Here is a 12,605-nt window from a genome sequence, read left to right as displayed (position 1 = left end):
GTGATTATAAGCACTGGTACAGTGATGTATACCATTTTTATAATAATAAGTACTGATACAGTAATGTATATCATACTGGTGATTATAAACACTGATACAGTAATGTATGTCATCCTAGTGATTAAAAACACTGGTACAGTAATGTATGTCATTCTAGTGATTCAAAACACTAGTATAGTAATATATGTCATTCTAGTGATTACCAGCACTGATACAGTAATCTGTATCATTTTGGTAATTACCAGCACTGATAGAGTAATGTATATCATCCTAGAGATTAAAAACACTAGTACAGTAATATATGTCATTCTAGTGATTACCAGCACTGATGCAGTAATTTGTATCATTTTGGTAATTACCAGCACTGATACAGTAATGTATATCATTCTAGTGATTAAAAACACTGGTACAATAATGTATGTCATTCTAGTGATTAAAAACACTGGTACGATAATGTATGTCATTCTAGTGATTAAAAACACTGATACAATAATGTACATCATTGTGAATGTTACAAACACTAATACGATAATTATATCATTCTGGTGACAGACTACTAACAATGATACAGTAATGTGATTACAAAGTTTGGTACGATAAGATATATGATTCTAGTGATTACAAACACTAGTGTAGTAATGTTTGTTAACATGTCAATTACAAAGGCTGGTGCAATAATGTCAATATATCACAACGTCTTGATAGTTTTAAATACTAAGAAAAACTGGCCAATTTTCTTGGCGTCAGTGATCATTTATGGTCACGAAAGTGGTGTGGCCCAGTAGTTATTGTATCCAGAGTGTGAATTTGAGGTTCATGACTCCGATTTCATTCACTCAAAAAAAGCGCTTCGCTCTTTGGAGCATATGTGTTCTATAAGGGTGATAGTAAAATCACACTATTAGGCCAGAAAAAAGTAGCCAAATTAATACTGTTAACTAGCTGCCTTCCCTCTAATCTCTTAGATCACTATCCGGTACGGATATACACAGGTAGCTCTATTTACGACGAAAATATCGTTAACAGCGAGGGTACTTTGCGTTTAATTTTGTTGTTCCGTAAGAGTGAATCTAAACTTTATTTTAAAATTAAAGCCTGTTAAGATAGGTTATATACAGTATATATAGGTGTAGGGTTAGCCCCCTCCCAGTTAGCAATACATTCGTCCATTCGGGAAACTTTCACTTTTCATTCGGGCAAAATTAGAAGCATAAAATATGGTGATTCGAGCAATTTTTACTTTCATTCGAGAAAAACTGGTAGTAGAAATTTCTTACTCATAACCTCATTCAGGCAAAAGCTGTACAGGCTCCCCTCTGAAAAATCCTACGTACGCCTTTGGTTGTATATATATATATATATGTAAAATGTTAAAGTCGGTTGTAGGGTCTATTCTCCACTACTGTTTCTATATTCCTTTTGAGTTTCCATTTTGTTTTTGATACTTCTACTGACTTCAAAACTAGGTATTTGAACCCTGTCTACAAAGAAACCTATTAAACAAATTTATAGAAGTGATTTCCAGAAATTGTTGTATTTTAGGGGATTTTTTGAAGAACAATTACCTAGAAAACTGTGGCAAAATTTATTTTATATAATAACGTTTATTATTTTGTTTTTACATTTGTTAATAATTCTTTTCGATATTCCAGTTTATAAAAACTTGAAAATAACAAAAATATTGTCTTCTTCTAACATATTAAGCTTATACAACAAATTGTATATGATTATGATGGGAAATTATTTATTGATAAACTGGTTTCTGTAATATCATCAACTTAAAAGTTTGGAGTAAAATGAAGATCGACACACGTTAAAGGCGATACCAGGCTACCTTATATTTTGACAACTTATAACACGATACCGACACCACCTAAGCATACATATTAATCTGTTACGTCAGTAAACTGGGATGGAATTTCAGTTTTATGAGTATTAAATACCTTGTTTCATTTCCTTTCAACAGCATATTAGCAAACACCCCTTTCGTATTTGGTTATTATGCTACATGGTTGTCAGTATTGCTGTTGTACACCCTCCTAGTCTATGTAATTTGTTATACAGTTTACACCCAGAATTAAGCTATTAAACATTAGAATTTCACGAATAAAATAATTTTATTACAAGTTCGCACCCCTCAGTGGCACAGCGGTATGTCTGCGGACTTACAACGCTAGAAACCGGGTTTCGATACTCGTGGTGGACAGAGCACAGATAGCCCATTGTGTAGCTTTGTGCATAACTACAACTCAACTTTTACAGGATTCATTGTTATGTTCTGACATTTAACTATTAACTATTAAAAATTTCACAAGTAAGATTATTTATTAGAAGTCGGTTCATCCTTTACCTGGCATGGTATATTCATATGTGGTAACATTAAAGGCTCAAGTTATCTTAATGTAGTATTTTTCCAGTGGTTTTTCATTTGCGTGCTCGTCATTCTTAGACCTAATCCATATAATTCGAAAATACAAATACCAAATGTTATTATATTAAGCAATATAACACGTCACTAACTAAATCTTCTTTGCTTATTTTCTTTCTCAAATATTCGTTGTCAGACACAGTCACTCGCTCCAACACAAAACATAGTAAGATTCTGTAGTGAATGCAAGGGTCTCATTACTAAGGAAAAAAAAAAGACGTATAGTGGTCAGTCTGAGCTGAGACTCTGGTTTTGTTATTCGATGCTAGTGTATAGCGGGAGCGAAAGAAACTGTATTACAAGAAGTAACACTGCTATAAAAGTGCGGTGCAAATTGCAGCGTATCCAAGGGTCACTAAAGGGCACAGTAGGTGGGGGTAATACAGGGGAGAATTGGAAGCTTGACAGAACGAAGATGTATTTCTGCTTTACCCCTCCCATTCCCCACCAACTTCATTTATCAATAACTTCCCAAAGCTAAATCGAACCTTCTGTAACTGGTAACAATTGAAGAAAAAAGCCATGAGCAGTGGAAATGCCAACAATAGCACTGCTTGTCTGTAGCAACTTGCAATATATCTCGCTCTTCAACTGGGGCTATTTGTTACCCTGATATTTTCCATGGAGTTGCTACCATAAAGTGGGGGCAAATACTGAGCATTTTAAATCTAAGTTGGTGATTTCTTTGCATTTTCCTTTTTATTCGCCCCCAAGTGGCTCAACGTTAAGTCCCGAGACTTATGGTCCTAAAAACCGGGTTTCGATACCAGTGGTGGGTATAACTCAGATAGAACGCTGTGTAACTTTGTGCTTAAAAACAACAAAAAAAAATCCTTTAATTCGTGCGTGTGTGTTTAGCTTGTAAAGGTGACAACAAATTCGTTCTTTTCTTTGTTGAAGATCAGTAACTTCCGTAAGTCCTAGCACTTTGTTTATTTACTAGCCCATCAATTTCACGTGCATAGATGATTGTTTCGTGAGTTTCTTCAGTGACATGCTAGCATTTTGTGATACACCTGCAACTCTATGATCGTTAAAAGTTATCCAATCACTATCGAATAATTGTCCAATGGTGATTCGTTTGATAACAATAGTTCGGCATGTTTGATCCATTATATTACCCGTGTATTACTCGTTGTATGCGTGCACGTGGATTGTTCTTTAGGGTTGGACTCGGGGAACATCTATCCGAGCATGGTCTAAGTAAATTGATAAATACACGAGGTAGTTATTTGTACCAAATTTTACTTTAATGATATAAAGAGAGCATTGCAAACATTTCTAGTGTAAATATAACCGTATTTTGTAAAGATATAAATTTAATTATGCATATGACAGTGACTTGTGTGCCATTATCACAAAGAAGATAAAAACGAAACTATATTACGAACTTCACTGTTCTAAGTAATCTTTATTCACATTTCTATGGAAACAGTGAAAAAAAATACGTGGACTTATATTGGAACACAAAACATGTGTAGATGTTTTCTTCACGAAGTTCTGTAACAAGGTTACCATTAAAAACAAATATGTTCATAGGTTAATAATTGTTTTCAAAAATGTATTTAGTAAGAAGTTAGAGCTGTTGTCACGCCAGATAATTGGATACTAAACCTAACGCAAAGCTATAGCTGTCTCCAAAAAGCAATATTATGTTAAGTTACGGAGAAGTTACAATTATTGCCAGATAACCAATTACTAAAAGTGAAACAAAACTATAGCTGCCTCCACAAAACGCGACATTATGTACGGTTACTGAGAAGTTATAACTGTCGTCACGCCAGATAATACAGTACTAAAGGTAATGCAGAGACATAGTATATGCCGGCCCAGTATTATATATATATATATATATACACACACACATTCACCTTTTTCAGCTGAATAACACCATTTCGCGGTAGAAGTAGAGCTCCATATATCATGCATTCATTGTTTTCAGCTGAATAACACCATTTCGCGGTAGAAGTAGAGCTCCATATATCATGCATTCATTGTTTTCAGCTGAATAACACCATTTCGCCGGTAGAAGTTGAGCTCCATATATCATGCATTCATTGTTTTCAGCTGAATAACACCATTTCGCGGCAGAAATAGTGTTATATACATATATGTTCACCATTTTCAACTGAATAAAACTATTTCGCGGCGGAAGTAGACCATTATACATAAACATTCATCGTGTTCAACTGAATAGCATCGTTTCGCGGAAGACGTAAATTACAGCGACCGTTTTCAGCTGAGTACAGTCTTTTCGAAGCAGAAGTGAAATTTCTCGTATCAGAATCGTCGTCATGAACTTAATAGCACTATTTAGTGGTGTGAATGAAACTTCGTATTTTGCTATTCGTCGTTTAGCTGAGTAGCACAGTTTTGCGCGAAAACATTTTCTGTCTTGCATTTATCGGTTATAGCTCAATGACATCGTGTTGTAACTTTGCTCTATTGCTTTAATAACTTTTCTCGGGTTAAATAAAGCTAGCTACCAGTATTTCCTCCCACTTCTCCTGGCTATGCCATTGCCTTCAGATATATGTAGTTCTTCTATTTACATGTTGTGTTGAAGTTAGTCAGTTGTAGCGTGTCTTAACTCGTATTTACATTTTTTGGATGGACGCTTTGGAATCTCTCAGAGTTAGTAATTCTTGAATTATTATTATTATTTGTTTACTATGGACATATTGGAGTCACTTAGATATAGTAGTTTCTATATAGGCACGTAAGAATCATTCAAGTATATTAAATTTTAAAATACAATTTAATTTTCTGTATGGACACGTTGAAGACCCTCGGGTCTCGTTTGTCTTGAAAGGTACTGAGTTTCAGATAATGTATTTGCACGTTTAAGTCATTTAGGTTTAGTACGTCGTGAGACATTTTTATCTTCTACATAGTATTTGAACTGTGGAGGAACTGGATTTAGCTAAGATCACAAAGTTAAAGAAGAGTTGGCTTCAGTTTGGAAATCAGCCATATGTAATTTGTTTATTTCTACTTTAAATCAGTTTTGATGGAAGCTAAGATTTGTAAGTCTATGAAATCACTCGGTATTCTACACAGGACTCGATTTTAGTAGTTGATGTTTAACAGGTCTATTGTCTCAACTTTTATTACTGCCTTCTTTTGCGAGCGAGAAGAGAGTTAAGTCATTTGTCTTTATTTGGTGGCATGTTCATGTGAAGATAATAATTTCTTGCAAACTTTGTAAATCTTTCATTATGTGTCTTGTCTGGAAAGGCAAACGCGCTAATGGTGAGGTCAGAAGGTCATGGTTATGTGAGGCGTGAAACGGGTTACGAATCTCTTAATCTGACAAACTTGTTGCTTCTGTTACAAAATAAAAGTTCACTTGATTCTTAATAATATGCATGTTATTCCGGAAAATGCACGACAAGGTATGACTGTTCACGTTTATTTAAAACGTAATCGTATTGCTTTAGTAAGTCCACCTGTTAAGAGTTACGAAATGTCAATTTCAAAGCTTTTGGAACAATAAATACACATTACTAATTGAAGTGCATGTTGATTTTCAAGTGAAAATACATTTTATTGATAAAGATTACTTCCATATATATAGTAAAAAAAAGAAAGATACATCATACGGATGACTAGACATGCGAATATAATTTAACATTTGTCTGTTTTTTGTTAATTAGAAAAAAGTCATTACTAAGTGTGTTAGAATAAATTAAAAGATAAATCATGATATATTATAATTTAAAATAACGGGTTAAAAATCTCAAATTAAAACTTTTAAACATTAGCAGAATTTAAATTTATAACGTGTAAATAACCGAGACAGAGAAAAATTATTTTATTATTTTTTTAACGTAGTAGAACATTTCGTTTTAACAATTATTTTACCAAAAAAGTTAACTTGAAAATAAAATTCATAAATACATTACGCAAAATACAACAATTTTACGTTATTAATTTGGCAGCGTATACATGGACTCAAATTCTTTGTGATTTGGTGAGTTATTCCTTTGAGAACGAACATCGTGTAATCACGTAAACTTACTATATTACACGTCATTACATATCAAATCACAGTATGAATTGAAATTCCTCGAAATTTTTTTTATGAATCAATTACTTGTGTTATGCGTAAAGAGCTGTGAATACTAAAGCGACAGACGCATTGGCAATTTTGGCAAAATAACATTTAAATTAGGCTACTTTAATACAATGAGGCCGAATGCGGTCTCACTGTATTAACACTCTTCATTGAACTCAAGTATTCAAAGAGATGGTGCTTCATTTAAAAATTACGTACTCATGGTTTCAACGTTTTTCATGGGTATCAGGTACACGAAGAACTCACTGGAGCTGAATGACACCTAGTAATTACACGCACTCCACAGTGGCAAGCTCTTTGGTCACGAAAACAAGCTTTTGACCTCAACAGCGAAACTGCGTTGACCTAACACCACTACGGTGCAGTTTAACTAGTGCTTCAAGAGGGGCAAGATGGTTACTTTCTCAGTTGAGCTCGTGCTTCTCGCGCTCGGCACGCTAGAGAAACATTACCTCCAGAGGATCAGAATCCACGTGTTCATGCGCTTTAGAGGGAGTTAAGCAAGCAAGAAATAATAAACCCTTGATTTTGTTCTCTTCCAGGGTTGACCTTTCTTGGAGGGGATCTGTAGGATCCTAGGCCATTCACCCACAGAAGAACGAAGGTGGCCGTCAACATTATTTTACTATCCTGAGTAACATGTAGGATATGATCAAGCCACATCAGCTAAGCAGAAAGATCGTCTTTCCATTGCGGAATACACTCAGTGTTTAGTACAGAATATTATCGTCTTGTATCTTTTGAAGAATGGAAAGTTTTAACTCGGCACCGAAGATGAGGCTCTGTAGATTAATTTCAGAACGGACTGCGGAAATTTGTTTACTTGTTTTGTCTATACTTTTGGGTACTTTACGTGCAGAATATTTACAAGAATTTGAAATATCTGAAGGCGTTGGAATTAGTACTACTATTGGTCACATTGGCCAAAACGGCCGCGGACTCCCGAAGCCTCCACAACCGCCATATTTGATTGTTCCAGTTCCCGGTAGTGCTGTGGATTCAGACCTTCACATTGATCAGTCCACTGGGGAGATAAGAACGAACGTAGTTTTGGATCGCGAAGTAAGAAGTTTTTATTCATTTGTAGCGATTCCATTAAGTGGGGAAAATATTCGCGTTTCCATTAAAGTTAAGGACGAAAATGACAATGCTCCAGAATTTTCCACTCCAATTATGACCATTGACTTTCCAGAGAACACTCCTAAAGATGTGAAGAGGACATTGAATCCTGCTAAAGATCGAGATCTGGGCTTGTTTAATACTCAGCGTTACAAAATAGTTTCTGGCAATGTGAATAACGCCTTTCGTTTGTCCTCTCATCGCGAGCGTGATGAAGTTTTGTATCTAGATCTGCAGATAAATGGCGTTTTGGATCGAGAGACAACCCCTTTCTATACTTTAGTGATTGAAGCTTATGATGGAGGAACTCCTCCTATGAAAGGGTCGATGACTGTAAACATAACGATTCAAGATGTTAATGATAATCAGCCAATTTTCAATCAGAGCAGGTATTTCGCAACTGTTGCCGAAAATGCTACTCTTGGTACTAGCGTTTTGAGAGTTTTCGCTACTGATACTGATTCTGGGGAAAATGGAAGAACAACTTACTCAATTAATCGGAGGCAAAGTGATCGAGAAAATATCTTTGTTATTGACCCTAAGACAGGAGTCATTTCTGTCAACAAGCCTCTTGATTTCGAATCACGTGATGTTCACGAATTAGTGGTGGTTGCACGCGACAATGGCGCTCAGCCTCTCGAGACCACGGCCTTCGTCTCCATACGCATCACGGATGTAAATGACAACCAACCCACAATCAACCTTATATTCTTAAGCGATGATGCTTCCCCAAAGATATCCGAGGATGCCAAACCGGGAGAATTTGTGGCACGGATAAGTGTGAATGACCCAGACTCTAAAGAAGAATATGCTAATGTAAACGTTACTTTGCAAGGCGGTGATGGCCATTTCGGATTGACCACTCAGGACAACATCATTTACTTAGTCATTGTATCCTATCCCTTGGATAGAGAAGTCAGACCTAATTACACAATGGTTGTCAGTGCAACTGACCAAGGAAACCCTCCTTTAAATGCGTCCCGAACATTTGAATTAGCGGTAACAGATACAAATGATAATGCTCCGGAATTTGACCATATTGTTTACTATGCATATGTGTTAGAAGTTGCAGACCCTGGGACATCAGTATTTCAGTTATCAGCCGTTGATAGGGATGAAGGAAATAATTCACTTATTACATACTCTATTAAACACACTCCTGAAACCCATTCTAAATGGTTTCAAATCGATAGCAAAACTGGCTTGATTACTACAAGAACACACATAGACTGTGAGACTGATCCAATGCCACAAGTCACTGTCGTGGCCACTGATGGAGGATCTACACCGCTATCTTCTAGCACCACTGTCATTGTGACCATTAGTGACGTCAATGACAACGAACCAATCTTTGATCAAAGTTTTTACAACGTTACAGTACGAGAGAATGAGGATGTCGGCAAGTGCATCTTAAAGGTAAGTCATTTCCTTAAAATAAACGAAATACTGTTTGACTGGATCGATTCCTTTAGAAGTTTAGAACATTCAGAACAAACCTCAAATAACAGTTTTATATATATATATATGTTGATGTGATAACAAAGTGTAATATACATATGTCCAGGAGTTATATGCTTACCAAATGAAAACTAAATGTGTAAAACAGAAAAGTAAGGTAGTGAAAAACTAGGCCTACATAATTTTTACTTTAATTAATATATTTATACCTGATTTTTAACGTTTATATATTACGGAAGATACTAAAAATGAAACTTAGTATCTATGATTTTATGTCATAAATATTTTACTCTTTGATAACTAAAACAAACATTTTTGTTGTATATGCATAATATACTTTATATTTTACTGCTTGATAACGAAAAAAAAACATTAGACAGTTTCTCTTCAGGCACATGGTGCTTCTATATTAAGAGTAAAAAAAACCACAAAACCCGATGTTTTTAGGCACAATGAAATGTAAGATTAGGATTAGTTACACCCGACTAGTTTTGGTAACACAGTTAACATAGTCAGATCTAGTAACTACAGTGTTAGTTTAGCCTATAACGGTTATAACTGAATATAGGCTAAGCTAACACTGTAGACGATTGTAACCCTGATGATTGTAACTGTGTTACCAAAGCCTGTCAGCTGTAACTAATAATAAAGATTTTACCTTTCTATATGTCAAAAACTGTCGGTTTTTTGTATTTGTAGCCGCGGCACAGCGGCTCATTAGAATGGATCTGAGTTTGCTGCTTTTTTCAAGTACAAACTTTTAGCTCATGGCTCCATCTCTTGACCGCTTTGAAATCTAATTACAGCCGCGGCTATTGAGGATTTCCTCTTGTTTACCCTTAATAAGCATTAGATATCTTAACCCGAGGTTAAACGAAAGCTTCCATAATTGCAAGTGTTGTCTTGTTGAAGTAGTTTTGTTGTATGTGTATGGTATTTTGAGTTGTATTTTACTCAAGTATGTAACATTAATGCTTCAGATTTATTCTTGTGAATTATTCAGCCAACAATTTGTTTTAAGTACTAAAATTTATTCCGCAGAACCGATATAACTCGGTTTATATTTGACATCAGGCCAAAATAATCCATCTAATATAGTAGATTTTGAGAATGAAGTTAATTTAAGATGAGTTTTAGAAGCTTGAGTGTTTCATTACTACTGGAAACAAGAAACATGTCAATATCGGAACTCTAAAGTATTCCAGATCATCTGATTTGTTGTTTTTCTATCTTTCGTTGTTATTTTTAGGCCTTTCTTAACTATTTTACTACTTTACTACTCAGACTTCAGTAAGATAAGTTTCTTTAGTATAACACTTTATTTGTATGTTTAAGATTAAATTAAATATTGAGAACTATTTTTCCCTCGAGAGAACACGCAAGATAAGAGAGTTTAAAACTATATATGGTCACCGGAGTTTCGTAGTTGCCCTGTTTGTTGGAACCATTGAGGTATGTGATGCAGTACTAAAATGAACTTATATTTCAATGTGTATGTTAAATTATTGTTTACAGTTGTCCCAAGGAAAATTCAGATAAGGCACCGAAATTTTACAACTGTATTTATACAGTATATGTGTATAGGATAACTGTCAAGTTTTCTAAACTAACAATATTTTCAGACATATATAAAATGTTACTACAAATAACAGTCTGTTGGTTTACTGTTTTGTACAGATGGGTTTAGAATTTAATGTAATGATGATCATTTGGTTCATTTAAATTTAATACTTAATGCAATATTTATTACAGTTATAAATCATGGATCAGTTCGATTTAATAATTAACGTAATGATAAAAACTAGACTCGTTTGGGCTTAGCATTTAATACAATGATGAAAACTTGAAGCAGTTTGGGTTAGTGCTCTATATTGCGACGAAAACATGAATTAGTTAGACTTATTACTTAAAGCAGTAATGAATACTTGAATCTGTTGGGTTTACTATTTAGTGCAGCTTTGAAAACTTGGATCACTTGGGTTACTTATTGTACTTCAGAAAACTTGGGCCAGTTGGGTTAACTGTTTTGTGCATTTCTAAATACTTGTATCAGATGGGTTTAGTACTTATGTAATGACGAAAACTTGGACCAGTTGAGTTTCCTGTTTTGCGCATTTGTAATAACTTGTATTGGATGGGTTTGGTATTTAATGTAATGATGAAAACTTGGATCAGATGAATTTAGTACTAATTGTAATGATTGAAACTTAGGATCAGATGGGTTTAGCACTAATTGTAACGATGAAAAGTTGTATCAGATGGATTTAGTACTAATTGTAATTATTGTACTTGGATAAGATGGGTTTAGTACTTATTGTAATTATTGTACTTGGATAAGATGGGTTTAGTACTTATTGTAATGATTGAAACTTGGATCAGATGGGTTTAGCACTAATTGTAACGATGAAAAGTTGTATCAGATGGATTTAGTACTTATTGTAATTATTGTACTTGGATAAGATGGGTTTAGTACTTATTGTAATGGTTGAAACTTGGATCAGATGGGTTTAGTATTTATTATAATGATAAAAACGTGGTCTATCTGGGTTTGAAATTAATTGCACTTACAGAATCGTGCATTATTAAACTGCAATTGATACTGACTGAATGTGGTGGCGGCGTTTGTTTCTGATAGTTGTGATAGCTTCTAAAAACCCAGATCACTTGAGTGTAGTACTTAGTACAATGTAATAATGATAATTTGTATCAGTTGCATATAACATTTAGTACAGTGATGAATACTTGTATCAGTTAGATATCATAGACACTGTAATGACGTACACAGAACACGATTTCTTTCTGTTATCTTATTTAAGAGGAACGTATCACAAGACTGAGATGTGAATTTGAGATAAAATGTTTTTGTCTCATTTGCTCACGAAAGAAATAATAATGTATGCAATTGAATGTTTTTTTTCTGTAACTAAGGAATGACGTAACCTTTTGTTTATGATTATACTCTCGAAGTGGAATTAATGCAAACCGTGATCTCGAGTTCCGCAACCTATGCGGATACTGGAGGTGGTGTTCGTCAGGCCTAAGCAAAGTATGTAATGAAGTGGTTAATGAAGGACATTAGGCTAATTAACAATAAGACGAAGGCGAAACTTCTTATTTTGAGGCTTATTTGTCCTATAGACTCGTTATCCTTGAGAGCAGGTGGAGCCAAAGCTTTGGAAAGAGCAGAAATGCTCCCTATGTGAAGCAAGGCTTGCGTGAGGACTACCAGTGTTGAGCGCAGGGGTCAACAACACGTACATCAGATACCTCTTACATTCTGAGAAATGACTAATGTTGTCCACAGAGAAAAGAAAAACGTCTTCTCTCTATGATACAGATTTAAAACAGGTTTAAGAGGCAGAATGAAAACGCGGTACACTTCATAAAGCGATGGTATTGTTAATACCAAGACAATATGTTTTATTCGCGTTGTTCGCCTTAATTAGTTGGACCTTATATTTTACCTTTGATAATGAAACACATGGAAAATAAAATACGTGTTTGCCTGCTTAATCTGTGAAC

General features: G+C 34.8%; 1 protein-coding gene across 1 annotated transcript in view; it reads left to right on the top strand.

The window, feature by feature from the left end:
* Positions 1–7,253: 7,253 nt before the first annotated feature.
* The window catches only part of LOC106478575 (protein dachsous-like), a 123,041-nt gene continuing 117,689 nt past the window's right edge, over positions 7,254–12,605 (top strand). The window contains exon 1 of the mRNA XM_022382187.1: positions 7,254–9,041. Coding sequence (XP_022237895.1) covers positions 7,254–9,041 — 1,788 coding nt within the window. The remainder of the gene's footprint in view (positions 9,042–12,605) is intronic.

The sequence above is a fragment of the Limulus polyphemus genome, unplaced genomic scaffold, assembly GCF_000517525.1.
Source record: "Limulus polyphemus unplaced genomic scaffold, Limulus_polyphemus-2.1.2 Scaffold227, whole genome shotgun sequence".
NCBI classification, from domain to species: domain Eukaryota; kingdom Metazoa; phylum Arthropoda; class Merostomata; order Xiphosura; family Limulidae; genus Limulus; species Limulus polyphemus.
Note: the sequence above shows the minus strand (reverse complement) of the source record. Positions and strands in the feature narration are given on the sequence as shown.